The sequence below is a fragment of the Euleptes europaea genome, chromosome 6 (assembly GCF_029931775.1).
Source record: "Euleptes europaea isolate rEulEur1 chromosome 6, rEulEur1.hap1, whole genome shotgun sequence".
Lineage (NCBI taxonomy): Eukaryota > Metazoa > Chordata > Lepidosauria > Squamata > Sphaerodactylidae > Euleptes > Euleptes europaea.
Genome location: NC_079317.1, coordinates 5,074,460 through 5,088,439, shown reverse-complemented (window position 1 = coordinate 5,088,439; position 13,980 = coordinate 5,074,460). Strand labels below are relative to the sequence as shown.

At 47.1% G+C, this 13,980-nt stretch overlaps 1 protein-coding gene across 1 annotated transcript in view; it reads right to left on the bottom strand.

Annotated features, from left to right (window-relative positions):
• The window catches only part of DDHD1 (DDHD domain containing 1), a 56,277-nt gene that overhangs the window by 20,145 nt on the left and 22,152 nt on the right, over positions 1-13,980 (bottom strand). Inside the window, exon 3 of the mRNA XM_056851129.1 lies at positions 8,276-8,377. Coding sequence (XP_056707107.1) covers positions 8,276-8,377 — 102 coding nt within the window. The remainder of the gene's footprint in view (positions 1-8,275; positions 8,378-13,980) is intronic.

The window sequence follows — 13,980 nt, the reverse complement described above, 5'->3', positions numbered from 1 at the left end:
GTTTTGGGGGAAATTCCAGCAAAATCTGCATGGCGGCCACGTGTGGGTGGCAAAGTTAGTCCAGTGGCCATTTCCTCTCCCTGCCACTGGGGGCTTATTTTGTTTTTTAATTCAGTAATTGAATATTGTTATAACAAATTGTGCATCAGGTTCTCTGCTGCCTAGCTTTCATCTTTAAAAAGTAAACATCTAGCCCTTTTCACTGTGGAGTTTTAAGGAAAAGGCATCTCTGCAACGGAAAGCTTACTTTTTAAACTGAAAGCTAGGAATTCACAGAACCCAGTAGACAGATTGTTATATCATTATAACAATATAAAAATACTGAATTGACAATTAAAAAAAGAATATGCCTCAGTGGTGTATGTGGGGGCACTTTGGGGAGGGGCTGTGGTTCAGTGGTATAGCATCTGCTTGGCAGGCAGAAGGGCCCAGGTTCAATCCCCGGCATCTCCAGTTAAAGGGACTAGGCAAGTAGGTGATGTGAAAGACCCCTGCCTGAGACCCTGGAGAGCCACTGCCGGTCTTAGACAGTACTGACTTTGATGGACCAAGGGTCTGATTCAGGATAATGCAGTTTCATGTGTTCATATATAAGCCTGGTTGTCGCTGTGCTGTACTGGAGGCTGCAACAGCAATAGGGAAACTACACAGCCTGCCCTATGTGGAAAATGGAGCCTTGGCTTACCTGTGAGGGCTCCTTCTTCTCTGAGCGAAGAGGACATCTTATTAGCAGGTGTTTCCTTTTCCTATGCTCAGGGATAGGCAGGATCTTAAACTTTCACTTCCTGCCCTGTGCTGGAAACGCCCCAACTTCCAGTTTGAGGACTTCCAAAGCAGAAATAGAACAGGAAGTACATATAATACATATACCGTATTTTTCGCTCCATAGGACGCACCTTTCCATAAGACGCACCTATTTTTTTAGAGGAGGAAAAATCTTGTTTTCCTCCTCTAAAAACTTGTCTTATGGAGCGAAAGCCGGATGGGCGCGTGTGAGTCGGGACGGCGCGAGCCGGCGTTCCCCGCCCCGACGGCCAGCTGGGAGGCGGGAGGGGCCGCACAGAGCGAGCTGGCGTACACACCCAGCCGGCACTGTGCGGCCCCGCCCGCCTCCCAGCTGGCCGTCAGAGCGGGGAACGCCGGCTCGCGCCGTCCCGACGCACACGCGCCCAGCCGGCATTCACTCCATAAGACGCATGGACATTTCCCCTCACTTTTGAGGAGGAAAAAAGTGCGTCTTATGGAGCGAAAAATACGGTAATTCAAGAAACATGAAGGCAACAAAACTGTGTACAACTGTGTAACAAGAAAAACACGAATAACATGCAACTGTAAGAAGCAACATGAATAACATGCAATGTTAGGAACCAGGGGAAAAACACTCAGAACGGAGTAAATGGTAGCAATCCCTGGTGCTTGTATCATGCCATTCACCACTGTGGCGTGTACTTCTCATTAGTCTTCACCCTGGGTGGGCAAGATGTCCTCTTCGCTCAGAGAAGAAGGAGCCCTCACAGGTAAGCCAAGGCTCCGTTCTCTTCTCTGAGACTCAGAGGACATCTTATTAGAAGGATTTTCAAGAGCTGTGAATTTTGGGTGGGATCAATTATCCATCGCCACTTGCTGTAGAACTCTCCTCCCGAATGATGCATCTGCAGAGGCATAAGCGTTGATTTTGTAGTGCCTTACAAAGGTGGAAGGGCTTGTCCAAGCGGCTGCTCTGCAGATTTCTTCCACTGAGGCCTGCTTATCAAAGGCTGCCGAAGTCGCTGCACTATGTACAGAGTGTGCTGTAATCCCCTGTGGCCAGGGTACACCCGAGTGATGATAGCACAGTTGTATGCATTGCTTGATGCATTTGCTGACTGATGTATTCGTCATCTTGAGTCCTTTACTTGGAGGAGAAATGGATATGAAGAGGTTTCTGATCTGAATGGTTTAGTTCGTTTTAAGTAGATTTTGAGCGCTCTCCTCACATCCAGGGTGTGCCAGTTTTTCTCCCTTGGATGTTCCAGATTTGGGCAAAAAGTCGGCAGGGTTAACTCTTGCTGTCTGTGAAAATTTGAGTTCACTTTTGGTATAAAAGTCAGGTCTGGGCGAAGAAAGACTTTGTCAGTACGGAATATCCAGAGGCCATCTCTCGATGAGAGGGCTGCCAACTCTGAAACCCTCCTTGCTGATGTCCCCGCAACGAGGAAAATGACCTTCATACGCAGGAATGATAGCGCTACATCTCTCAATGGTTCAAATGGTGGTAAAGTCAAGGCATTTAACTCTACGTTTAGTCTCCAGGTGGGGAATCTGTGGACTGTGGGAGGGGTCAGGTATGACACCCCCTTCAAAAAGGTAGTGATGTGAGGATGTTGCGTCGTAGCATATCCGTCTAGGTGGGTGACCACGGTAGCTATAGCCGCCACCTGTCTGCGCAGAGTGGACGATTTTAGCTTCAAGAGTAGACCATCCTGCAGCAAGTTCAGGAGGTTAGCTGTAGAAATGGCCAGAGGATCCAGGTATTTTCTGTTGCACCAGCGGACAAATGCTTTCCAGGTAAAGCTATAGATGCGCCTTGTTGACAATTTTCTGGCCTCCAACATGGTGGATACGACATCGGCAGAATACCCTAAGTCACGGGTCGTCAAAGCATGGCTCCCAAGCTAACTGTCAACCTCCCTCGGTCTGGGGCTCCATGCAAGATCTCATCTTGTGGAGTTGCAATGATCATGAGAACGATGATGAAGAAGCACATTAAGGTCCTGGAGTGGCCTAGCCAGTCTCCACACCTTAATCCCATCGAAAATCTGTGGAGGGAGCTGAAGGTTCGAGTAGCTACACATCAGCCTCGAAAACTTACTGACTTGGAGAGGATCTGCAAAGAGGAGTGGGACAAAATACCTTCTGAGATGTGTGCAAACCTGGTGGCCACCTACAAGAAAAATCTGACCTCTGTAATTGCAAACAAGGGTTTTGCCACCAAGTACTAAGTCATCTTTTGCAAAGGGATCAAATACTTATTTCACGCATTATAATGCACATCAATCTCTGACTTTTGTCTTCTGGGTTTCTGGGGGGTTTCCTGTTGTTATTCTGTCTCTCACAGCTACAATAAACCTACCATTAAAATTATGGACTGGTCATTTCTTCGTCAGAGGGCAAACGGGCAAATTTAGCAGGGGATCAAATACCTTTTCCCCTCACTGTAAGGTCCGACTGACTATCTCTGTGTGATTTCTCGATATCAGCTCGAAACTGGAGGTGAAGTTGACCATGGGTGATCCGTAGATACCTGCGATGGGATGGGTGTATCATGATGTGTAGATACGCCTCCGTCAGGTCTATAGATATAAGGTATGCTTGTGGTCACAGTGCTTCCACTATGGATCGGAGGGTTTCCATTCTGAAGTGTTTCTGGCGTACGAAACGGTTGAGGAACTTCAGATCTAGAATGGCCCTCCAGTCTCCATTTCTTTTGGGCACCGTAAAGAAAAAGGAGTAGACCCCGGTGCACTGTTCTGAGTCTGGAACGTGTTCTATTGCTTGAATCTCCAGAAGATGTTGAATGGCCCTTTGGATCCGAAGTGCCTTGTCTGGGTTCCGAGAGACTGGGGAGGCCAGGTATCGATTTGGGGGAAGCCGTTTAAAATCTATCGTGTAGCCTTGACATATCAGCCGATGTACCCAGGCATCTGATGTTGAGGAGGTCCATGCTTCTGCAAAGAACTGAAGCCTTCCTCCAACTGTGGGCAGATTGGAGTCATTGTTTACTTTGTTTGTCGCCGAATCTGCTTGCTTTGTCCGCTCCCTGGCTGTTGAACTGGGAGACCTTGCCAAATCTGGACCCTCTCCTAAAGGTTCCTCATCCAGAGCTCCAGGTATTTCGCCTTCCATCTGGTCTGGGGCGTGCCATGAAGTGCGTCATTCTGAAGGGATGAAAGGAGTGGGAAACGGTTAGCTTCCCATCCTTTTTAATGTATTTGGGTAAGGCCTTTTTCTTGTCTTTGGTTTCTATAAGAATGGCATCTAGCTTTGGGCCAAATAATCTCCCACCTTCAAACAGGTACCCTAGCAGAATGGACTTTGATCCGCAATCAGCCGACCAAGATCTAATCCAGGCAGCCCGCCTGCCTGCACATGATGCCGCCAAGGATCTTGCAGTGAAGGACAGGGAATCCAGTGTTGCATCAGCCATGAAGTTGGAGGCCTTCAGAAGGCGGTTTAGGCCATCCAAGACTCTCTTGTTATCCTGTGGGAGTAAATCTATAATTTTCCGAATCCACATAATACTGGCTCTGGCCACTAGGGCGGCGGTGGCCGACGCTTGGATAGACAGAGCTGCGGCTTCATGTGCCTTTTTGGCAGCATAGTCAATTTTTCTGTCCAGGGTCCCTGCCCCATCCTCAGATATTAGGCCCGAGGACTGGAGGTCTGTCACTGGCGCTTCTACTAGTGGTACCTGCAGCAAGGACATGGCCCTGGGTTCCAGGGTATACAGCTTTTTAACCGAGGCTGGTATCTGCCTATTAGACATGGGTTTTTGCCATTCAGCTTTAACCAGGTCCTCAAAATACTCTGGGAAGGGCACTGATCGTGATTTGGTTTGCAGCCTGGTAAAGAACTCCTTGGATCCCCTAAATTTCGCCTTGCTTTTGATGGCCTCAGTGTCCTCATCCTCATGGAGGTCAAGGACTGCCATGACTTTGCATAAAAATGACTGGTAGTCCTCCCCTGCAAATAAGCGGGGATGAGGGTCTTGGTTCTGGGTCCCCTCCTCTTGCTCCTCCTCAGAGGAGAACTCGCTGTCTTCTCTCTCTTGGCCAGGCACTAGTGGAACCTTGGGCTATGGGCTCTGATTGTACTGATCTTGAACCTTGGGCTATGGGCTCTGATCATACTGATCTTGAGGGGGAAGAAGCCCTGTAACTCGCAGGGCCCTTAGAGGATGACTCGCCCAGGAGTGCAAACTCTTCTCTGAGAGCTCTTCGCATTAGGTCAATCATTCCCTGTTTGCTCGCCCCCCCCCCCCCGCCACCATAAATTGGGAAAGAGAGGTTTGTACTGTGCCAGTTCCGTTGCCCGTAGCAGAATCTCCCGCGGGGTCGGCATTACGGGCTGTTTTCTCACTCTCACCCTCGTCACCTTGCAGGGAAAAACGGGGAGGTTTGGCAGCCGTTTCTTCAGCGCGCGCCTTTTCCGCGCCATTTTTAGAGTCTCTGGTCGTTTGCCTTCGTTTTGCTTTCGCCGCTGCTGCGGCCGGCTCCTGGTGCCGCTTAACCTTCCCCCCGCTTGCTTGTGCCGTCTTTTGGCGGCAAGGAGGCAGGAGCCCCATATCCACCGCTTCATCCCCTGAGAGGAGTTCCTCTCCGGAGTTCTCTGAGATTGCCGCCATTTTCCTCCATGAGGGGAAAAAATGTGCAGGCATGGGTGGGGCGGGCGGGGAAGAAGACAGGAGCACAGAGGGTACTAAGGTACAGGAGAAACAAACTGTAGGGGTTTTAGTAGAAGAATAAAAATTGAAAGATAGGATTCAGCTCAAAGCCTAGCTATGGAGCTCGTTTGATGATGCTTATCCCTCTGAGGCAGGATTAGAACTGGAAGTCGGGGGGCGTTTCCAGCACAGGGCAGGAAGTGAAAGTTTCAGATCCTGCCTACCCCTGAGCATAGGAAAAGGAAACGCCCGCTAATAAGATGTCATGGTTTCTCTTCTCTGAGACTCAGAGGACATCAAATTATCTACTTCAATGTTTTCTCCCACTTTGCTGCAATTTTCCCAAACCTGGTTTGGTACAATCCTTTTGGAAAGATCAGTGTGTTTGCATGCTCTGCGGATAGGAAGGTGCATATTTTGCGAGTCACACCCACATTGACACCAGCTTCTTTTTCCACCCCCCATGGCTGCCATTCCCCTTGCATCAGAGAACATCAAAAATTCGGCAACTGACATTCAGGTTGAGCATCCCTAATCCCAAAATCCGAAATGCTCCAAAACCTTTTGAGCGCCGACATAGCGCCGCAAGTGGACACCACGTACATGAATTTCGTGTTTAGAATTGGGTCCAATCCCCAAGGTATCTCATTATATATGCAAATATTCCAAAATCTGGGCAAAAAAACCAAAATCTGAAACACTTCTGGTCCCAAGCATTTTGTATAAGGGAAACTCAACCTGTAGCACTATAGCATTATAACAATCTGCTAGCTCTTTTGAATTTCTAGCTTTCATTAAAAAAATAAAGCAAGTCTCTAGCTCCTTTTATGGATATGCCTTTACCCTTATATCTCTGCAACGAAAAGGGGCCAAAGATTACTTTGACAAAAAAATGAAAGCTGATTCAAAGGAGATGGTAAAAATCTCCTTTGAATCAGCTTTCATTTTTTTTGTTAGCATGATAAAGGATATGTCAATTATGTAGGCTGACCATATTTCCTTGAGACAAAAACGGGACAGGGGTTATGGAATATTCTGTATTCAAGAAAAAGCAAGATGATAAAAAAGTTTTATTACATAAACATATTCAGTTTACCATTGGGCGCTATTAGCCTATTTACAACTTTTCACCTGCTATCCTTTCAGCAGCAGATATCTGCCGATTCCTGTTGGATGGTCCATTTTCAGCCTCTCTAGCTCTCCTGACTTGCTCCCTGTTGCTGCACGCAGGAAGGACTTCGATAGCCCTGCTATCATTGCTAGCTGTTAAGGACCAGAAGCCCCTCTCCCTGTCACTCCCTTCCTTCTCCTCTCCTCCTTCCTTCACACTCTTGGAATGGGGAGGCAGAGCTAAGTTCCGTGTAGTGTAACCCGATTAGGAGCCCTTTTTCTATGAGAATTTACCCAGCCATGCCTGCATGCAGCATAAGAAATGTCAGAACGGAAGGAAACAAACACTGGAAGTGTAATGAGGTGCAAAACGGGACAAAATTGAGATTTTAATTTAAAAGACGGGACGGGTGGGAAATATGATAAAAAACGGGACTGTCCCGTTCAAAATGGTACGTATGGTGAGCCTACAATTATGAGTTTTTCTGTGTAGCCACTGTGTGGTACTGAAGAAAAGTACTGGTTAGAATGCCATGTGGATGCTCCCTTGCCACTGTGAAGCCTCTGCAATGAAAGCTACACAGAGAATCACTGCCATGTGGAAGCAGCCCTTGCACTATGATGCTGGCAATGAGAAGCCTAAGCAGTGAGGGAAGTTCCCAAAAGGTTGTTTGATTGGATCTGTAATAGGCAATGAGCAAGAGGTCATATAGCTACTTAGAAGGGCATTTTTGTGTTATACTCAAGGTGGGAGAACTTGGGGGGGAATGCCAAGCTATTCTACAGCATGCTTCACCTTTTATCCTTCAGGAACCCTGCTTTTATTCTTGACAAAATGGGCAAAACAGGGCAACAAATCAATTTCTTGATTGCCTGGTGGTGAGGAAGGACACTTGGGCTAGTAACTACTCCTCTTTTCAAAAAAATCCTAAAAACAATCACCATACACGTAAAATACCATACAGGAAAGCTAACTTTCAAGACCGGTTTGCATTTGTTGCATTGTGCTGGCTTTTTAACCTGGGTTATTCTTTCATTCATCTCCATAGTAATCGTTTAAATGAAGTTAAATTGTGACCCAGTGACTTGGCCATTTCAGTTAGCTTCACTGTTGAACAGGGAAAGAGAACTGGAGATGTACCCCTAGATCCCACTTGTTACACATCTCTGGATAGCTAGATTCCAGTCAAGTAGGACCTTAGAGACCAACAAGATTTTAGGGGAGCTTATCTGACAAAGGGAGCTTTGACTTTCCAAAGCTCATACCCTAAAAATCTTGGTTGTCTCTAAGGTGTTACTGCACTCTAATCTAGCTGTTCTACTGTAAAGCAACACGGCTACCCTCTGAAAACATCTCGGGATAGAATTCACGGATACTCTGACAACCTTTTGAAAGTAGCTGTGTGCAATCCAGAGCAAGTATAATCTTTTCTATAAATGGAAAAAATGCCCATCGCATGGTGCTGATAATACACCAAATGTTTTTGGTTCCTAATGAACAGTTAGTACACACTGTTAGGACATTGACAGCCACTAATTTTCTCTATACTCAAAGAAGCATGGGTCTTCTCTCTAAGATGCACAACACTTTCTTCCTCCAGCTCTGCTTTGGAAGAAGATATCGACACCATGCAGACATGGAAGCACAAGGTTATCTAACACGCTACACTGAAAGACGCTCGCTACAACAGAAAACTTCCTATGCAAGAAGGAAACAAGAAGACAAATCTGCAATTACTGTACCTTCGGACCGCTTGCGTTTAAGCCCTGTCGCCTCTGCATTCTCTTTATATCCTCTCCATTTGAACAGAGAATGGAGGGAGAAGGGAGGGAGGTAGTAGATAACTAAAAGCAAAAACACCAAGCTTCAAACTGAAAGTTTGAGAAGGGGCATTTGTCCAATTTGGCAGAAAATACACTAAGGAGAACTGAGGAGCGTAGAGAATACAGAACACTCTTTGCACAAACATCCTTTCAGCAACATGCTTTTGAGGGAAATTTGATTATTTACAGTTCTCTTTTGTACTGCTCATGAAATGCTAATTATTGCAAATGAGACTATTCAGAAGGCATGCAAGAGCAAGATGAACCCGGTCACCCAGCACCTTTGAGCGAGGGCTGAGCTACATAGAATGTCTGGCCACGAGTTGGATCAGGGTTTTCCAGCTTTCCTGACCCAGCCTGTTATCTCAGCCGCCAGGTGGCAATTTAGTTCCCCAAGCAGCACAGGGCCCAGTTGGGATTGGGGCCCTGGCACCTGGAGAAGGAGGGGCTCCAGCCTGCCCCAAACACACCATTTGTGCGAGCTGCAATGGCTCCGGGGGCAGTGTTATTTGCCCCATTGCAGGGTTGAATGCACACCGATTACTACCTGTGCAACCACACAATGAAGCAAAACGCCCCGCTGACCGATCTGGCTCAGGAAGACAGTGGAGGGGGGAGGCTGGAGCTCCACCCCCACCCCCATGTTCTGGGTTCCAAGCCACATTGGAGGCGCTTGGAGAAGTAAGATCCCCACAGCCAAAAGCGAGTCAGATCACGGCAACCACAACTTGACTTGTGGCCAAACGTATTGGTGTAGTTTGGCCTTTGGTGTGGACATGTCAGCAGGCTGTCTTTTGTAACTGCTCCCATGCATCTAACACGTGACCTGTCAATGTTAGCTAGCTTAAGAAAAAGGCCTAAATACCTCCTCTAAAATGTTAGGAGGGTGGAAAATGGACAGTGACGACGGGAGGAGCAGAAGGCGCCTTATGAAAGAGACAGGGGCATTCCCACATGCACTGTCTAGATAACTTTCCATCCCTGAACAGCACTGGAGCTTCCTTCCCTGCGGGGGTAACGCAAGACCACTTTGACCCTTTTCGGCGCACTCACACGATAGCCTCCAGGTTACCCGATGAGAACGCTGAAAAGGCGCTGCACCCCTGGGGAATTACTGTGCTGTGGTTTGAACAGACTTACCTCACCCTCACAAGGAAGATGCCAGTGCTGTTCAGGGTGGGAAGAGACATCGCAAGGTGAGTGAACGCGCTGTGGCATCTCACAAGAGGGAAGTTAGGGATGCGAGAGGAAGCTGCTGTGCCCCACCTAAGAGACAGGAGAACAACAAGCACCACCAGGGTCAGTCGGGATTCGAGCAGGGGGTCAAGATGGACCCGAGTCACAAGACAGGCCAAAACTCCGAACACTTTTTCTTGAACTGGAAGGGAAGCCGAGTCAGCATTTTCAACGTTTCCTTTTGGACCCCCCCCCCTCCAAAAACAGGACAGATGCTTTGAAAAGACAGTCACCAGTTCAGAGAAAGTGTGTCTTTTTGAAAAAATAAAACAAAAATAAAACAGGGTTTCACATTCATCACTGGACCCAGGTCAAATCATGAGCGTATAAACCCAGGATGTGGGTGGGGGGAGAAATTTTAAAAATTTCTGTTTATATCTAAGTCTTCTGCCTTCAAGGAAACTGGAGGCAGCACAGAAACGGACTGAAAATTAACTGTGGCAGACGGGAGATAATCCAAAACCAAGAACAAAATCTATGTGATGCCTTTTATGTGGACCAACCAAATTGTCAAAGTGGTCCTAGTAAGAGCTATTACACGGATTTCCTTCTTGCTTTTGGATTGTGCGTGGAACAATACTGCTGTACAACTTTTTAAAAATAGCAGATAAAACCAGCCTAATGAAGGAAGGGTGAAAAGATATCATATCTATACACAGTGGAATAATTCCCTCATGCTGGTAGAGCTCAGATACCCTCTGTAGTTCAGCAACTCCAAATGTCTGTGCAGGGAGAGTGTTGCCAGTGTGCTACAATCCAGGTATTAACTGTTCTATCTCAGATGGAGCTGCCCACTGTATCTCTGCACGAGTTATTGTTCTGTCCTGGCCTGTTTCCAGTCAGGACATATATGCCACATTACTGAATCATCCTACATGGGAGGGATCCTCTTATTCTTCTCAATCCTACAAGAAAACCTGATGAGTAAGGGTGAAACATGCCTCTGTTTTTATTCAGGAAAAAGACATTCCTCGAGGTAGAACAGGATGTTATTATGGCAAATGCAGGTTCCAACATGGCTTCTGTGGTGATCATGGGAAAGAGGGGTGGGTTTGCACACTTGCAGAAGAGTCAGCAGCCCAGAGGAAATCAGGCCGAATCCCTAACCTCCTCCACCCGCCCAATTCCCAGCTACATGCATTTTTTGGTTTCAAGGCCTACTGGGTGGGGAGAGAAAAAGAATACAAGACTGCTCGGAAGGGAGAGAACGCAAGGAAGAGCTGACAGGAAGTGCCCAGGTGAAGAATCCCGTAATATCTTTGTAGCTTCTCGTCTTGGCCTTATTATCTGCAATGCTTTTGTTTGAAGTCTTTTCTTTCTAGCTTCTGACCCAAGGGGCAGCCAACACGGAGCAGCCTGTTTCGAAGAGCTGCGTTTGTGAAGGTTAAGCCTGTAAATATGCCAATGAGGAGGCTGGATCTCCCAGGGATGACAGAGAGGATCTTGGAAGGCTTTAAGAGGGGAGTGGACATGTTCATGGAGGATAAGGCTGTCCATGGCTACAAGTCAAAATGAATACTAGTCATGATGCATCCCTATTCTCTCCAGGATCAGAGGAGCATGCCTATTATATTAGGTGCTGTGGAATACAGGCAGGATAATGCTGCTGCCGTCGACTTGCTTTTGGGCTTCCTAGAGGCACCTGGTTGGCCAGTGTGTGAGCAGACTGCTGGACTTGATGGGCCTTGGTCTGATCCAGCAGGGCTTTTCTTATATTCTTATGATCTGGAAGCCGAAGTGTACATGGTGTTAGAGAAGGCACTGCTTACAAGTTAGCTCCCTGTGTTATATGCAACCCAGGATCAACATGCTATTTCCCTGGTATTGCCCTATTTTCAACCCAACCAAGATCCTGGATTTGTAACAGCTGAGCTCAGGGCAGCTTCCAACAATAACACATTACAGTGTAAAATATATAATATATAGGTTAAAATATACAATTTAAAACCATAAATCCTAATTTCACTTAACATATGGCATTCAAATTGCATACCTACTATAGAATAAATAATCTCAGTGGTGAGTTGGTTTACCACAATGGTGGTAAACAGGTGACTAACAATAACCCAGAATTTCAAGGTCCTCCAAGGAGTAGAGATAGGAAGGAGGGGGAGAGGGAGAGGGGGGAAGGTAAGGGGAGAAAAAAAGGGGAGGGGAAGGAAGGTAAGAGAGGCCAGCTGATCTTGGTGACTAGAGCAACTGCCCTAAGAGGAGCGGTAAAAACGCTTAGGACTGTTTAGCTTCGAAAGAAGGCGGTTAAGGGGAGACATGATAGAAGTCTATGAAATTGTGCATGGAATGGAGAGAGTGGACAGGGAGAAGCTTTTCTCCCTCTCTCATAATACTAGAACGGGGGTCATCTGCTGAAGCTGGAGGGTGAGAGATTCAAAACAGATAAAAGGAAGTATTTCTTCACACAATGCGTAGTTAAATTGTGGAACTCCCTGCCCCAGGACGTGGTGATGGCTGCCAACTTGGAAGGCTTGAAGAGGGGAGTGGACATGTTCATGGAGGAGAGGGCTATCCAGGGCTACTAGTAAAAATGGACACGAGTCATGATGAACCCTTATTCTCTCCAGTATCTGAGGAGCATGCCTATTATATTAGGTGCTGTGGAACACAGTCAGGACAATGCTGCTGCAGTCATCTTGTTTGTGGGCTTCCTAGAGGCACCTGGTTGGCCACTGTGTGAACAGACTGTTGGACTTGATGGACCTTGGTCTGATCCGGCAGGGCCTTTCTTATGTTCTTATGTACTTAACCGTCGCTGCCTAAACGACCTGATCCGTTGGTGGCGAAAAAGGAACTGAGGGGAGGGCGCTAGACCGTTGGTATAGGGACCGTTAAAGGGGAACGGTCAGAATAAGCGCGAGACGGCTCTAGCGCCCTCAAAGGGTTAAAGCTGAAAAAAACCCGTCCGAGGCAGGCCTGCACGAGCGCAGTCCCCAATGCGGGACTGCACAGAAGAACGAAGATGAACTAAATCTTGCAGGGCCCTGGCCTAATTTGACAGAGTTCCACCAGGCAGGGGCCAGAGCCAAAAAAAAGCCCTGGTCCTGCTTGAGGACAGCTGGATGGTTCTGGGGCCAGGGACCACTAAAGTATCTTGCAAGGAACTTGTATTTAAACAAAAATTAAAAGCAAATTTACAAGCCCACCTTTTTACCATAAATCCAATATTCCAAGCAGGAAGTCAAGGTTGCAACAACACAGTGACAATATCATCATCACCTTCTCATGTATGTGAATCAGAATTGTGATATACAGCCTATTTTAAAATGTCTCACGTGAGCTGGAAGTATACTGATGCATTTGGGTGAGCCAAACCAGTGACTAAGCCTTTACTAACCTGAACCAAAGCAAACCGAAACTGGGTGGAGTCTGGAGGGACACTCTGCTTAAAGATTTCATACGCCTCCGAATAAAAGTAGGGAGCACCAGCTTGGAAGAAGGGGAATCTGCCCAATCAAAGGCAGAAGAAACAGCTGGCTGGGGAAGAACTTTGCTGTTGCTTTTGCCAAGGATTTATTGAGTTCAGGGAACGTATTCTCTTATGTCATTCCCCCCATGGAGAATGGAAGGCATGAGTTTGCAAGAAAGAACACTCTTGGCTCAGTGGGAGAGCATCTGCTTGGCATGCAGAAGGTCCCAGGTTCAATACTGACCTTGAGGGACTAGTGGTCTGATATGTAAGTATAAGGCAGCTTCATGTGCATGTGCTTCCTTGGGAGAAGCACAAGGAAGCAGGAACAAGTGTAATATGGGGAAAACTGGAAATGAATACATGAAGCTGCCTCATACTGATTCAGACCATTGGAAGGGGATGCATTTAGAAAAGTGAAGCCAAGTACAGAGGAGGGCAGTCAGGCAGGTTTTTTTTAAATAGTACATTAGCATGTAGGATGCAGTGAACGGTACTCTGGGTTGTGCTGCAATCAGGTCCAATAGCGTATTTTTCCACTTTAAACCCACGCACACTTGAACACATATGAACACATGAAGCTGCCTTATACTGAATCAGACCCTTGGTCCATCAAAGTCAGTGTTGACTACTCAGACGGGCAGCAGCTCTCCAGGGTCTCAGGTTGAGGTCTTTCACATCACCTGCTTGCCTGGTTCCTTTAACTGGAGATGCCAGGGATTGAACCGGGGACCTTCTGCATGCCAAACATGCTCTACCACTGAGCCATGGCCCCTCCCCTCCCACAAGCCTCCAGTTTCCAGTACTTTTCAAACCCTTTGCTCCAAACCGATGCTCCAAAAATAGAAACAGTGTATTCAGATTCACAGTTAATGCTTTTTCAAGCTGCAAATCAGGTGGTTGGGTGCACAGGAAGATCCAGTGAGCAGGTGCAATAACGCATTCAAGCAGCACGTATCTGACAGCA